General features: G+C 47.9%; 1 protein-coding gene across 1 annotated transcript in view; it reads right to left on the minus strand.

The window, feature by feature from the left end:
• Positions 1–1,917: 1,917 nt before the first annotated feature.
• Positions 1,918–16,269, minus strand: part of rnf24 (ring finger protein 24) — a 134,258-nt gene continuing 119,906 nt past the window's right edge. The window contains exons 5-6 of the mRNA XM_078223971.1: positions 5,226–5,305; positions 1,918–3,252 (exon numbers count right to left, since the gene is read on the minus strand). Of these exons, the coding sequence (XP_078080097.1) occupies positions 3,138–3,252; positions 5,226–5,305 (195 nt within the window). The 3' untranslated portion in view covers positions 1,918–3,137. The remainder of the gene's footprint in view (positions 3,253–5,225; positions 5,306–16,269) is intronic.

Below are 16,269 nucleotides of genomic sequence, written 5' to 3' on the forward strand. Positions count from 1 at the left end.
AAGCACTGTGGTCCAGTTCAATCTTGTCTTCACTTGATGTCTACATGTGGTGGAAGGGGGGTGGAGGGGTGGGGGTGGTTTAGAACCTTACCAAGGTTATTCAACGATGATGGCTAGAAAATCCAAAGATTCAGGTCCAATCAGCCAGAGCGTTAACAATCAGTGGCACAGTGGTTAGCACTGCTGTCTCACAGCACCAGGGACCCAGGTTCATTTCTGGCCTTGGGTGACTGTGGAGTTTGCACGTTCTCCCCATGACTGCGTGGGTTTGCCCCGGGTGCTCTGGTTTCCTCCCACAGTCCCAAAGATGTGCAGGTTAGATGGATTGACCATGCCAAATTGCCCCTTGGTGTCCAAAGATGTGTAGGTTATATGGGTTAACCATGGTAAAATGTATGGGATTTTAGGGGAGTGGGGTGGGCCTAGGTAAGATGCTCTATTGGAGCATTAGTGCAGATTGATAGGCCGAATGGCCTCCTCCTGCACTGTAGGGAGTCTATGTTCTGACCAGCCCTCCCATACCCTGCCCCACACAGATTCCAATTCAATCCTAATCTCCAGGAATGAACAGGATTTTACACTCGTTGTGATTTTACTCTCTATTGAATCATGGTGAGTAATATTGGGAGGCGTGTAACCCTCACCCCTCCCCCTCCTCACACACCACCATCGTTATAACATCTCACAAAAGGAAACTCTGGTTCTGCGTTGAAAACGGACAACATACTCCAGGTGGTGAGCAAAGTGAAGCAATCCTCTTGCCTCCTCGTGTCTGGCAGCTTTTATTTGCTATCAGTAATCAGGACTGGGCAATTCCAACTGAGCAGCAGATCTGCTGCATTCCTAGAGTTTGAAATAGCTGTTCTCATTGAAACATCAAAGGCGGATATCTCCTGACCGGTCAAAGCTTAGAGATTCTACGACGAAGAGAAGTGAATAAGTACTTGGAAGGGGTGAAAACAGCAGCGCCATGCGGAAGAAATGAGTGCAAGGAGGAGTGGGTCTAAGTGGGCAACGCAAGGAGCTAGGGTAGGCATGATGGGACGAACTGCAACCTCTAGGCTGTAAGATTCTACGGTTCACTGTATCCAGGGCAGGTGGTTGAAAATGCTCAGCTCACTAGCTAAAGTGACTCAGAAAAAGCCCCCTTGTAACAATGCGATCTGGTGAAGAGATGGTGTCCTGTTATAGAGAATTGACAATCATGTATTACCAGACATGGAGCAGGGGGGATTCAAGAAAAATAAGAGGGAATGAAAAACAAGGCCTTCCTCACTTGTAACAAGATACTTTTCACTGACATGCTTAAAAAAAGCATTTCAGATAAAAGCTAAGTGTAGCTCGGACGAGATAAAAGCATTCAATTGGAAGCTCCTGTCGCACCAGCAGTGTTCCAAAACCCACAGGACAGAGAGCTCCAGCCTTTCTTTGTTGCTGGTTTAAATGCTGCTCATTTTCCGGAGACCGGTGTTGTAATCGTGCAGGAAAACTGACAGCACAGAGACAAAACAAAGGAGCGGACCGGTCTTTAAATGAATGAGATCTCGAGTGGAAGAGGTCCACAAAGACTCTGGCATGGACCTTAGAAGGGGCAGTGCTCCGAAAGCTTGTGGCTTGTGCTACCAAATAAACCTGTTGGACTTTAACCCGGTGTTGTTAAACTTCTTACTGTGCTTACCCCAGTCCAACGCCAGCATCTCCACATCATGAGCACCTTAGTCCCAGGTCCCTACCTCTCCTGTTAAGACGGGGGGGGGGCGGGGGGGGGAGGTTCCAACTCTAATCCTATGCTGCAAGTGGTTTTTGTTGTAGACACCCTCCAGCAAAGGTCCTTTGTTACAGTCCGGTTCCGTACCTTAGTCAACTTGCAATTCTTTCACCCTCCCTCATATTCCTTTTGTGTTGTTGTTTCATTTTAAAAAAAAACATAAATAATGCCTAACATTAAATTGTGTGCTGAGGATCTCATTGTCAATACACTTAACACCACCTGCTGGAAGCGAGGCGATGGACTGGAGACGCCATGAACTGTGGTTTGTTTAAACTGCCAGTCACCAGTTAACACCATGGTGGCTCATCTACCTGTGTAAGGAGCCTTCGATTGAATAAGCCGCGCTATTGCAGCCCCAGAAGGAGCTCCCAAAGACTCGAAACGTTTGAAAGGTCTGTGACAATTAGCCCGTTACACAAACAATTTTACAACAATTCTGTTTTTAAAAAAAAGTGAAAAATATCCAGCAACTAAGCGGCTGCCCCCCTCCCACCCCCCCATCATTCTCAGATCTTTCTCATTCCCACGGCCAAACGTGTAGTGTTGTGTGCAGAGCTTAACCTACCTTTTCAACCCCTCCCCCACATAGACAGTGTTTCATCATCAAATATTTAGCAGACGTAGGTTTCTCATGGTTTTAATCCCAGAATGTGCTGGCTGAGGAACGCAGTGGGGGGGGGAGAGGACCAGTCTGAGATCAGTTCTGAGGTTAGAACCTCAGACCTGAATCAGAAGTCGGAGTGAGAGCTTTGGACACACGCATCGATTAATTCCACACCTCGGTTTTAAGGCGGAATCTTAGCAAAGTCTCGGGATTGGCTGCTTTGCATAGTGTTATGAGCACCGTTAAAGCTACCGCCTTGAAGAGGCCCAAGTCCCTTTGTCTTCTTATCCCTTCGAGTAGCAGAGCCCTTTTCGCCACCCGAGCATTCAACTTGACGGAATTTTAAGAAGAAAAACTCATACGGCGCACACTTCCCATCCTGATTGTTCTGTAGCGGGGCCAGTTCGAAGTTGGGGATGGGGAGGAGAATGAGTGATTGCGAAGTGCTCCTTGGTGTATAACGTGAGTTAGCCTGACCGCTGCATGGTAGTGGCAGGTCCAGCAGCAGCTCCTAGTAGATCCAGTGACACAAAAGTGCTTTGGCGTTGGAGACTCTCCGTTCCGGCAATTCGGCAGTGCACCATAGGATTGACCACCCTTCAGAGTCGGGCGTTACCAACGCACTCGGGTACGGGTCAGCAGGTTCACCATCTTGTGGATCGGCTCCATTACACACATGGGAAAAGTGAAACAAAAAAATAAACAAAAATACTATCATACAAAAAAGAAACTCCGCTCATTTTGAGTTGAAATTGAGTTATGCTACACTAAGTTGTCCGTCCCACTCATGGCTCCCTCCTCTTCTGGGTTATTTTGGAGGACAGGTGTGTTGCAGAGTGGACAAACCTTCCTCACTTCCAGCCATTTGATCAGACACCTGGAAACAAAGACAAGAGGAGATTTGTTTGTCAGTACACTGGTCTCTATTTTGTTGGCACAACTTATGTTCATGAAAGATGCATGAGACATCAGTCATGTGAAATGCAACATTTTCCCATTACCTTCCTGCAATTTCACATGGTTGGATACAAAGAAAGTCCCCTCTTACTCTGTCCCAACAATCACATACAGCGCAAAGGAAATTTGGTATGTCCCGCTATGACTCTCATCAAGTTTTACAGATGCACCATAGAAAGCGTTCTTTCTGGTTGTATCACAGCTTGGTATGGCTCCTGCTCTGCCCAAGATCTCAAGAAACTACAAAGGGTCGTGAGCGAAGCCCAGTCCATCACGCAAACCAGCCTCCCATCCATTGGCTCCGTCTACACTTCCCACTGCCTCGGAAAAGCAGCCAGCATCATTAAGGACCCCATGCACCCCGGACATTCTCTCTTCTACCTTCTACTATCAGGAAAAAGATACAAAAGTCTGACGTCACGTACCAATTGACTCAAGAACAGCTTCTTCCCTGGTGCCATCAGACTTTTGAATGGACCTACCTTATATTAAGTTGATCTTTCGCTACACCTTAGCTATGACTGCAAAACTACATTCTGCACCCTCTCCTTTACTTCTCTATGAATGGTATGCTTTGTCTGTATAGCGCGCAAGAAACAATACTTTTCATTGTATACTAGTACATGTGACAATAATAAATCAAATCAAATCAGCAATATCACAGAATTATTTCAACACTGAAGCAGGCACTTTGACCTGTTGCGTCTGTGCTGGCCCTCGGAATGAGCAATTCGCTTGGTTGTTATAGAACAAAGAGATCTAAGGGTACAGGTTCATAGCTCCATGACTCGGGTGCGTGGGGTCCTTAATTATGCTGGCTACTTTCCCAAGACAGTGGGAAGTGTAGACGGAGTCAATGGGTGGGAGGCTGGTTTGAGTGATGGACTGGGCTACATTCACAACCCTTTATAGTTTTTTTGTGGTCATGGTCAGAGCAGGAGCTGTGATACAACTCCCTGTAGCTCTGCAGCCAAGCTGTGATACAACTCCCTGTAGCTCTGCAGCCAAGCTGTGATACAACTCCCTGTAGCTCTGCAGCCAAGCTGTGATACAACTCCCTGTAGCTCTGCAGCCAAGCTGTGATACAACTCCCTGTAGCTCTGCAGCCAAGCTGTGATACAACCAGAAAGAATGCTTTCTACAGTGCATCTGTAAAAATTGGTGAGAGTCGTAGTGGATATGCCAAATTTCCTTTGTCTTCTGAGAAAGAAGAGACGTTGGTGGGCTTTCATAACTATAGCGTTAGTGTGGAGGGACCAGGACAAGTTGGTGATCTGGACACCTAAAAACGTAAAGCTTTCGACCATTTCTACTTCATCCCCGTTGATGTAGACAGGGGCATGTACTCCACTACGCTTCCTGAAGTCGATGACTATCTCCTTCATTTTGTTGACATTGAGGGAGCGATTATTGTTGCTGCACCAGTTCACCAGATTCTTTATCTCTTTCCTGTACTCTGCCTCATCATTGTTTGACATCCGATCCACTACAGTGGTATCGTCAGCAAACTTGAAAGTGGAGTTGGGCTGATCTTCGACCTCAGCTTCACCTTCCTGCACCATCCCCAGAGCCCCGAATTCACTGCACACCCAAACAGTTATTAACCTCTGACTTGAATATAGTCAATGACGGAGCTCCCACAGCTCTCTGGTGTAGGGAATTTCCAAAGACTTACAATCTTGGAGTGAAGAAATTTCTCCTCATTTCAGTCCTAGATGGCTGGCCCCTTATTCTGAGACTGTGACGCAAACCAGGGATGTGCACAGGTCACTTGGGGAGAAATACATGCCAACATTCCAGCTTCCAGAAACAATACTTTCTTGGAATCACTAAATTTGATCACAATATACAGGAAACCGCCCCAGCTTGCCGCGCAATCCTCAGTGTACTCACTTTCTGTGAAAGGCATGTTTACATGGACAAATCCCAAGCTCGTCCTTTGGCTTGAATTCCTCCAAGCAGACTGCACAAATCTGTCGGATGAAACACAGACACAGTCAGCAGGCAGTTAAAAAAGGCACTTTAGAGATTATAACAAAGACGGCTGAGTAAAACAGATACATTTTGGTAGATCAAACCAGGGCAGGACTTACTCAGTTAATGGTAGGGCGTTGGGGAGAGTTATAGAACAAAGAGATCTAAGAGTACAGGTTCATAGCTCCTTGAAAGTGGAGTCACAGGTGGACAGAGTGGTGAAGAAGGCATTCGGCATGCTTGGTTTCATTGGTCAGAACATCGAATACAGGAGTTGGGACGTCTTGTTGCAGTTGTACAAGACATTGGTAAGGCCGCACTTGGAATACTGTGTACAGTTCCAGTCATCCTATTATGGAAAGGATATTATTAAGCTAGAAATAGCACAGAAAAGATTTACTCGGATGCTACCAGGACTTGATGGTTTGAGTTATAAGGAGAGGCTGGATAGACTGGGACTTTTTTCCCTGCAGCGTAGGAGGCTGAGGGGCGACCTTATGGAGGTCTATAAAATAATGAGGGGCACAGATCAGCTAGATAGTCAATATCTTTTCCCAAAGGTAGGGGAGTCTAAAACTAGAGGGCATAGGTTTAAGGTGAGAAGGGAGAGATACAAAAGTGTCCGGAGGGGCAATTTGTTCACAGAGAGGGGGGTGAGTGTCTGGAACAAGCTGCCAGAGGTAGTCGTAGAGGCGGGTACAATTTGGTCTTTTAAAATGCGTTTAGATAGTTACATGGGTGAGATGGGTATAGAGAGATATGGGCCAAATGCGGGCAATTGGAACTAGCTTAATGGAAAAAACTGGGCGGCATGGACAAGTTGGGCCGAAGGGCCTGTTTCCATGCTGTAAACCCCTATGGCTCTATATCATAGAAACACAGAGAATAGGAGCAGGAGCATTGCATTGCAGCTCAAATCTTTGGATCCAGTCATTTTGACGCAGTGCTGTAAGTTCTGCCAGTTACACAAATGGGAGAGGAACAGTTAGACTTGGAAACATGCTGTATAACCGGTTCCACTTGTATGCTTTAACTTTACATAGTTTATTACTCAAAATCCAGGTGACAACCTCCTGGATTTAAACATAGGAACAAAGAAAATAGAAGCAGCAGTTGGCCATTCGGCCCTTTGAGCCTGCTCCACCATTCTGTATGATCATAGCTGAACCTCTATCTCACTCCAGCATTCTCCCCGTACACTTGGCACCTATAGAGTCTAGATATCTATCTATTTACTTCTTAAATATATATTCAGTGATTTGATGTCCACACCCTTCTGTGGTAGAGAATTCCACAGGTTCATCACACTCTGGGTGAAGAAATTCCTCCTCATCTCAGTCCTAAGTGGCCTTCCCCATATCCTGAGACTGTGACCCCTTGTTCTAGCCCCCCTGTCCCCCAGCCAGAGGAAACAACATCCCTGCATCCAGTCTGTCCAGCCCTGTCAATGAGATCCCCTCTCATTCTTCTGAACTCCAGTGAATACAGGCCCAATCATAGAAATCATAGAATCATAGAAATCATAGAAATCAACCCAATCTCTCCTCAAATGACAATCCTGCCATCCCAGGAATCAGTCCGGTGAACCTTTGCCACCTTCCGTCTATGGCAAGTATATCCTTACTTAGCTAAGGAGACCAAAACTGCTTACAATATTCCAGATGTGGTCACCATGGCCCTGTACAGCTGCAGTAAGACATCCTTGCTCCTGTACTCAAGTCCTCTTGCAATGAAGGCCAACATACCATTTGCCTACTTAACTGCATGATTGGTTTAAGTGACTGGTGTACTAGAACACCCGGGTTCCTTTGTATGTCATGATGTGGAGAAGCCAGTGTTGGACTGGGGTGGACACAATAAGAAGTATCACAACATTAGGTTAAAAATAGGAAAGTGTCGCTAAAATTATACAAGGCACTAGTTAGACCATACCTGGAATACTGTAAACAGCTTTGGTCCCCTTCTCACGGGAAAGATATACTTGCACTACAGGCAGTCATGAGAAGGTTCATTAGGTTGATCCTGGTACGGAGGGATTTACTTATAAGAAGAGGTTGAGCAGTTTGGTCCTGTACTCATTGGAGTTGAGAAGAATGAGAGGTGACCTTATTGAGACACATAGGATTCTCAGGGGGGTTGACAGGGTAGATGCTGAGAGGTTATTTCCCCTTGTGGGAGACTCTAAGACCTGATGGCATAACCTCAGAGCAAGTGTTTGCCCATTGAAGACAGAGACAAGGAGGAATTTCTTCTCTCAGAGGGAAGTGAATCTGTGGAATTCTTTACTGCAGAGAGCTGTGGAGGCTGGGCCATTAAGCATGAGATGGCTGAGATAGACAGATTTTTCATCAGTAAGGGAATCAAAGGTTATGGGGATAAGGTGGGAAAGTGGAGTTGAGGGTTATTACATCAGAGCACTCATGATCTCATTGAATGGTGCAGCGGACTCGATGGGCCAAATGGTCTCCTTCTGCCCCTACGACTTATGGTCTGATTGCTTTTGCCAAAATAGGTGCAATGCTTATCATCTGGGATTAGCCACCAATATCCTTGGAGTAGATGTCAGTAGGATTGTTGCCCAATCCTGGGCAGGTAAAGCCAAAAGATTCTGGCTCTCTTTCCCTCTTCTATCCTGGTCAGTTCTTGACCCTGGGAATCAAATCTAGCTGCCCCTCATTAACCTCTTCACTCATGGATTTCCAAACCGAACCCCCCAATTCAGGTTAAATTGCCCGAAGTATAATCTTCAGAATATCACAGAGTGGTTAGCACTGCTGCCTCACAGCTCCAGGGACTTGGGTTTGATTCCCGGCTTCGGTCACTGTGCGGAGTCTGCACGTTCTGCGTGGGTTTCCTCCGGGTTCTCCAGTTTTCTCCCACAATCTGAAGGATGTGCTGGTTAGGTGCATTGGCCATGCTAAATTCTCCCTCAGTGTACCCGAACAGGCGCCAGAGTGTGGCGACTGGGGGATTTTCACAGTAACTTCATTGCAGTGTTAATGTAAGCCTACTTGTGACTCCAATAAATAAACTTAAACTCATTTTGACCCAGTTATTCTAGCCAGATGTGGAACTGTACGGGTGATAGAATTTTCATTGTTGGTCTTTTCAACACATCGTGACTGATAGTTCTTGGATGAAAAATAGAATTTTGTAGTAAAATGCTTCTCATTAATGAAATCCCATAGATTTCTGGCAACAAGGAACAGAACTCCATTACAAGTAAAAAGCGAAACCCATACTATTAATAATGTGAAGATTTACATTGGTACCAAAGTGGTGGATTGCTGCGGTAGAAATATATATAAAAGGATGGGAGATGGGGTCGTCACAGGGGCTCTTTGTGTGGCTTCAGGGCTGATAGCTGCCAAACTCCCCCTGCATCGGGTCGTAACAAAATTATCTGGGCGAAAGGAGAAAACCAATTTCCCTTCAACTCCCTCCAGCAGTTTGCTCTTTGCAAAGTAATAAGATACAGGCTCCTGGCTACAAACATCCACTGATCAAGTTCACCACGTGAGCTGTGTTGGGGGCAACCTTCGGTTAAGCTCAAGACATTTGTTCAAATGCAAAGAGAAAGAAATGCGAGTGGGGATTGAGGCTCCTTAATTACAGCCTTGCCAGAGCACTGGCAAATCTGCATTGAAAGTAGCGCACAATGCATTTGGCTGCCGATCTAAGGACTGATATCAAAAGCCTTTGATCTCCTGGTTACCTGATTTCCCTTGAAGCGTCGCTGGCTTCAAGGAGGTCACATGTCGGACTGGGGGTGGGTGGCGATGCAGGAGGCAGCTATCAGCCCCGCAGCCACACAAAGAGCCCCTGTTCTATACTCAGGTCACATGGGAGATTAAAAAGGTGTTTAAAACTCCAGATTAAATCTCTTGTAAATGCTACATTCCAAAAAGGGATTCGTGCAGACAATGCAATCCAATCTCAGCTGGATTATATTTTTGGAGGTGAAAAGGGGGCTCCCTTCATCCATCAATGAAGATGTGCCATTGATTGATACTTATACTGGATATGATAACTGGAGTGTACACAGGTTTGGAGAAGGGAACGTTTAATCTACGCAGTTAGAACACATTTACTGAACTAATCCAACTAAAAGATTGAATAGGCTGTGATATTAACCCCTTCTTCATCCCTCCAAATTAGAGATTCTGGTCCAGATTTTTGCTGCAGTGGCCGGTCATTCGAAGTCCCACCTCGAGCATGGCATTTCCTATCTTCTTGGGAGTGGGATAGGAGTCAGGCCGAGGTTCACATATGTGTGGGTCAAAGGGGCAGCTGGCCAGTTAAACCATCATTGCATCCTTCACTGAAGGACTTGGTAGACCAGGAGTGCGAAACCTGGAGTGTGCAGATTAGGTCAGGTAAGAGGGGATCTGAACTTGGTGGGTTTGTTTGGATAGCCAGGGTAACCTTTTGGAGAGGTAAGCTATCACTTTGGATATAGTCCTGAGGCAACTTTGGGAGAGGGAAAACATCCTTTTGCAGAAGTAAGGCACCCTTTGGGAGAGGTATGATGTCCTTTGGGATCATTAAAGGTAAACATGATTGTGCATAAAAAGTGCATAAATTCATTGGAACTGCTGAAGCTGTCAAGGAACTGTCAAAAGACACTAAGTCAGTTGACATGGAGGGGATTAAGGGTAAAAGGTGGTGGATGGTATGAGTTGGCACCAGGTTCAGGTGTTTCTAATATGTCGGTTCAGACTCGGTGGACCAAAGGGCCTCTTCTGCACTGTATGATTCTAAGAATCATTGGCAAAGGGGCTACAAAGGGCAATGGAGATGGGTAGAGTGGCATGGGTTGGCGTAGAGGGTACGAGGGACCACCTGAATGCCAATTGAGGCTGGGGCAGTACGGTGGCAGAGCTGTTAGCACTGCGGTCTCACATCGGCCTCAGGTCACTGTCTGCGTGGAGTTTGCACGTTCTCCCTGTGTCTGCGTGGGTTTCCTCTGGGTGCTCCAGTTTTTCCCACAGCCCAAAGATGTGCAGGTTAGGTTAATTGGCCATGATAAATTGCCCCTTCATGTCAGGGGGATTAGCGGGGTAAATATGTGCGGTTATGGGGATAGGGCCTGGGTGGGATTGTTGTCAGTGCCGACTCGATGGGCTAAATGACCTCCTTCTGCTCTGTAGGGATTCAATGATTCTAAATGGCCTATGAATGACCACTTAAAGGCCTCTTCCCGTACCGCCTGGGATTTAACCCATGGGGGCACAGCGGGCAGCACCAAATGTGAAGCCCAGCATCATTCAACGCTTGGATTGATGGTGGCCATTGGAGTGGCCCCTCCCCAAGCTACTCCCTCTACCGTGTTACTCTTCCTTGGCCCCACCAATCCATACTAACCCTCCCACCACCCTAAGTGGGCCAGGCCAGTCTGACCCTGGCAATTCGCCCACTCACTTATGTGTGTACCTGGCTGCACTGAGGATTGAAGCAGGGATTAGATACATCTCAACAGTGGCCACCGCGCCCAGTGGAGCCTCTGGTTCCAGAGAGTGGCCGACCATTTGACTGACGGCTGTTAAATGGATGCGGGGTCAGGCAGCCAGTGGAGAACAGCTTGCCCCTGTAGTAGGGAGGGGGGTGGATAGGGTGGGTGCGGAGTGGAGGCAGGGACCAGGCACAAGGAAACCCCCAGCTATACTGTTTCCTTTCCTACTCTTTCAATCCTGTGGTAACTGCTCAGCACTGGACTGTACGCTGCTTCTCAGCAGAACTGTGGCAGGCCTTGGATCACATTACATGTAAACAACATGATCGCAGCGAGCAAACATTTGTGCTGAGTGACCTGGGAGCTGGGAAAAATCATGCAGTGCGTGTCTTGGCAGCACGTCCCACAAGCCTCAGTCCCCAGACAACCTGTTAGATTTGATATCAACCCAGACAGTTTATCCGGTCCTGGATCGAGGTTGCAGCCAAAACATTAAGGCAGCCTGGCCAATCAGCCTGCCCGCCAACTGTAGAAGCAGGCGGGCCACGTGAAATTACCCCTTAATGGGCTAAATTGCCTGTTTGATTGTCACGTTTCTAACCCTTGTGCGCACCCACAGGCCAAAATATTGTGCCAGTATGCGATGAAATCAGCATGCACGCCCGACGTCCGTTCACACGACTTCACGAGCTTCCGGGTCAGTTATGTGCCACCCAAGCATCATAAAAATCTGACCCCTACGTCCTCTTCACAACTTACACTCCTACTGACCTTCGTGTCGTCAGCAAATTTAGCAAACATACATTCAGTCCCTTCATCCAAGTCCATAGAACCATAGAATCCCTTCCAGTGCAGAGGGAGGTCATTTGGCCCATCGAGTCTGCACCGACTCTCTGAAAGAGCATCTCCCCCCCCCCACCCATTCCCTGTAATCCCATGCATTTACAATCCACCTAACCTACACAACCTGAGGCACTAAGGGGCAATTTAGCATGGCCAACCCATCTAATCTGCACACCTCTGGACTGTGGGAGGAAACCGGAGCACCTGGAGGAAACTCATGCAGACAAGGGGAGAATGTGCAAACTCCACATAGAATCATCCAAGGCCGGAATCGAACCCGGGTCCCTGGCGCTGTGAGGCAGCAGTGCCAACCACTGTGCCGCCCTAAAGTCATTGGTATAACTTGTGAATAATTGAGTCTTCAGCACTGATCCCTGTGGCACTCCCCTCATCACATCGTGCCAGCCTGAAAATGACCCATTTATCCCTACTCTCTATTTCCTGCTCCTAACCAATCTTCTATCCATACAAATATGTTACCATGGTCAATATGTTACCCTTTGACAGGATAGATCCTGAGAGGATGTTATCCTTTGTGGGGGAATCTAGAACGAGGGGCACAGTTTCAACATAAGCAGTTTCCTATTTAAAACGGAGACGAGGAGGATATTTCACCTCGGAAGGTTGTTCTCTGACTCACTACCCCAGACAGCAGTGGAGGCTGGGTCATTAAATATAGTCAAGACTGAGTTACGACAGATTTTTGATCCACAAGGAATCAAGGGTATATGTGGGTGGGCGGCAGGACGGGGATGGGGGGTGCGGCAGGCAACAAAGTGGAGTTAATATCACAATAATATCCAACATGATATTACTTTGCGATGCTTCAAAAGGACATTCTCAGCAGTGCAGCCCAGCCACATCTGTTTTGTGCTCCTTGTCTAAGCGTCTTTCTCTGCATGGTGTAGACTTAACATGACCTTTCATGCAGATAGCAAGTTTAAACACGCTAAATAAACTATTAAACTAGTTACGCCTTAGTTTAATCCTACAGGACTGACTGAAAAATGTCACTGGCTAAATGCAAAGCGAGGAGATGAAATGACAGGGAAGGGGAATAGGCAGTGGGAATGTTAATCCCACAGGATACAGTATAGGAGAGGGCTTTAGGGGAACCTGTGCTCTGAAATACCCAAAATAGAGGGAATTTTAAGTTAATGCACCCATTGGGAAATAGATGGACTGGGTATAACACTGCTTTTCACAAATGTAGCAGGAAAGGTGAGTGGGCCCTCAGCTTCCCGACTTCGGAGTGGGGCTGTAGGCCGGGCCCTGCACCCTGAGGGGCATTCACTGCAGGGCATTTGGTCCCCATCAGCAGAGGTCTTTGGCCCTGGAGGACCCGGGCAGGGGGATTCCTTTGGACTGGGGACACCCCTTGGAACAGGAGCTGACATCCTGAAGGAGCTGGACAGAGGGCTGAAGACAGCTGGAAGTGAGGCCTGAGTCGAAGGGTAGGGTGAAGTAGAAGGAGGTCCCGGAGGTCTTGGATAGAGAGACAGGGCAGGCCAGCAACCAAGACCTGGGCAGCAGGACAAGCGTGGTGAGTGCAGCACCGAGGAGCAGAGACTACAAATAGAACAGGGATCTGGAGCAACGGTGGTGAATATTCTCTGTAAGTTGTTTGTCTCTTGGAGTTATACTTTCGCTTGAAAGTTTATAAAGTTTTGATGCCAGCGGAATAAAGAACCCTTATATTTTTAAGCTTCATGCGGTCCATCTGCTTGAATCTCATGTTACATCTTGGTGTCAGATGTGGGATTCCACAGACATCAGATCATGATGAACTGGATAGGGCCGACGGTGGAAGAGTTGAAGCTGGCAATGTCTGCGAGAGGCGACTGAAGTTGCTCCTGCATTGTTTGAGGCACAGGGATCTGTGGAGAACACTGAGCCTTCAGGCAAGAACCTAACAGGGGCTCCCCTGGTGTAGTCCCTTGACTCGGCAAAGGATGGACACAGAACCTTAGTCGGATATTCTACCTTCAACTTTAAGAAGCTTGACAGTTTCGGGTAAAACCAGAGACATCCAACGGGCCAGTGGCCCAAGACTGGATCAAGGATGCGCAATTCGTCATGGCGTCCAGAGGCCTCAGTCAGAGTGAGCAGACGGCATTCGTGATAGAACATCTGCGCAGAAAGGCCTATAGGGAAATATCGGTGGGCAGCACGGTGGCACAGTGGTTAGCACTGCTGCCTCACAGGGCCAGGGACCCGGGTTCGAACCCGGCTTGGGTGATTGTCTGCATTCTCCCCGTGTCTGCGTGGGTTTCCTCCGGGTGCTCCGGTTTCCTCCCACAGTCTGAAAGATGTGCTGGTTAGGTGCATTGGCCGCGCTAAATTCGCCCTCAGTGTACCCGAACAGGTGCCGGAGCGTGGCGACAAGGGGATTTTCACAGTAACTCCATTGCGGTGTTAATGTAAGCCTACTTGTGACACTAATAAATTAACTTTGAACCGGGAAGAGGTATGGATTCTGAAATGATTCCACACTGGATCTTTGAGATCCTGCTGCAGGTTTTGAGGATAGCAGTCGCCTGCTGCAGTTACTACAGAGTATTTATGAGTACAAACAAGCTGAGGGAGAGGACATGGTCTGCGTATATCCGGAGCTTGTAAATTTGTTTGACTGCATGGTCCTCCTATGATCCATCCCTCAATTTGACCAGGAATACATGGCTGACGGACCATCTAGCTGAAGCAGTCAGGGATGGAACCATCCGAATGGACAGGAGGAGGCTTAATAGCGACAAACCCCAATTGTCCTTCTTTTACATGTGGGACCATCAACTGGATCGTGGGGAAAGATGGGACTAGTCACGCCAAGAAAGAGGCCCCCATTGGGAAGGTGACTGCTGGTGCAGATGGAGATGTTGACTGCCCTCAACAGTCATGGATCTCAGGCATGGAGATCCCTACAGGGCAATGGTTTCACCTTCCAAACAGATATTAAACTACTTAGTCTGCCCACCGGGAGCAAGGTTATGGGGGAGGTGGGAAGTTTCTTTCGGGGAGAGACTTGGTCTTACACAGGGCGAATAGGGACTTGTCCAGCAATGGGAGTGAGATTTGGTATGGTGGAGGTCTGGTGCCTATTAGACACTGGAGTGCAGATGTCAACCACTGATCACCAAGAGCATCTTGTTAAACAGTGTGAGCTGATCGATGTGGCTTCCACAATGTCTCTTCCTTCCTCCAAATCCCTGCTTCGCAAAAATTGGACATCTCTCACTATGGCAACACTGAGCTTTCACTATCTATCCTCATCACGCTTGAGTCAATTTGTTGAGACAAACTCGTCCTTGGAAGGACAAGTGTGTCTCAACTTGTTTTATTCGTGTCACAAGTAGGCTTACCTTAACACTGCAATGAAATTACTCTCAAAATCCCTTAGTCGCCACACTCCGGCGTCTGTTCGGGTACACTGAGGAGCAGCACGGTGACACAGTGGTTAGCACTGCTGTCTCACTATGCCAGGGACCCGGGTTCGATTCCTGGCTTGGGTCACTGTCTGTGCGGAGTTTGCACGTTCTCCCCGTGTCTGCGTGGGTTTCCCCCGGGTGCTCCGGTTTCCTCCCACAGTCTGAAAGACGTGCTGGTTAGGTGCATTGTCCATGCTAAATTGTCCCTCAGTGTACCCGAACAGGCGCTGGAGTGTGGTGACTAGGGGATTTTCACAATAACGTCATTGCAGTGTTAACGTAAGCCTACTTGTAACTAATAAATAATCGTAGCTTTAGCATGGCCAATCCACCTAACCAGCACATCTATCAGACTATGAGAGAAAACCGGAGCACCCGGAGGAAACCCACTATGACACAGGGAGAACGTGCAGACTCCACACAGATAGGGACCCAAGCCAGGAATGAAACCCAGGATCCTGGCACTGCGAGGCAGCAGTGCTAACCACTGTGCCGTTCATCAAACTTTTGCACTTGGCCATCTGATAGAGTCTTTTGTTTGGAATTCCAATCACATACTGCAGTTGGAAGAGCTCCAAATCTCCCCCTATAAAGAGCGCCAGACTTCATGTGCACATTGAGAAACTGAATGACATTATATTTAAAATCTGACCTCTGACCGGCCCACCTCCCCGTGCACCCACCCCCTCTCCCTCCCCCGCCAGGTCTGCCCCCACTCTGGGACTGCTAAGTTCAACATGAATCAGAAACACAGGCTACTGCAGAGGCAAGGCTGCGGTTTTAAGTGGTCAATGGGTGGCCTCACTGGGGAATTCTCATGAACCAGTTGTGCTATAATAAGAACAGGAAGTGCTGAGCAGATCTGATAGAAACTGTGGAGAGAGAGAAGCAGAGTTAACGTTTCCAAGTCATTTCCTCAGAAACGCTGGGGGTGATCTTATGGGTCATCCCACCAATCGCCCGGCATGGCGAGCCGGTAAGATGGGGAGGGAGGCAAAACACCGGCTTTGCGCTTTATGTGATACTACCCGCACTATGAAGCCGGCATGAACAGCCCGGATGGGAAGCTGATTATAATATTTAAATTTGAATTTAGATGTTACTAGTGAGCCCGGAAGGCAATCGCCCGGGCTCATATGCGTAAACAGCCTCCCCGGTGGAGGTCCTCACTGGCGAGGATCACTTAGGTCCCCCAGCAGCCGCCATGTGATGGCCTTGCCGGGGGAACCAGAGGCCATTGAGGCCC

This window comes from Mustelus asterias, chromosome 1, assembly GCF_964213995.1.
Source record: "Mustelus asterias chromosome 1, sMusAst1.hap1.1, whole genome shotgun sequence".
Lineage (NCBI taxonomy): Eukaryota > Metazoa > Chordata > Chondrichthyes > Carcharhiniformes > Triakidae > Mustelus > Mustelus asterias.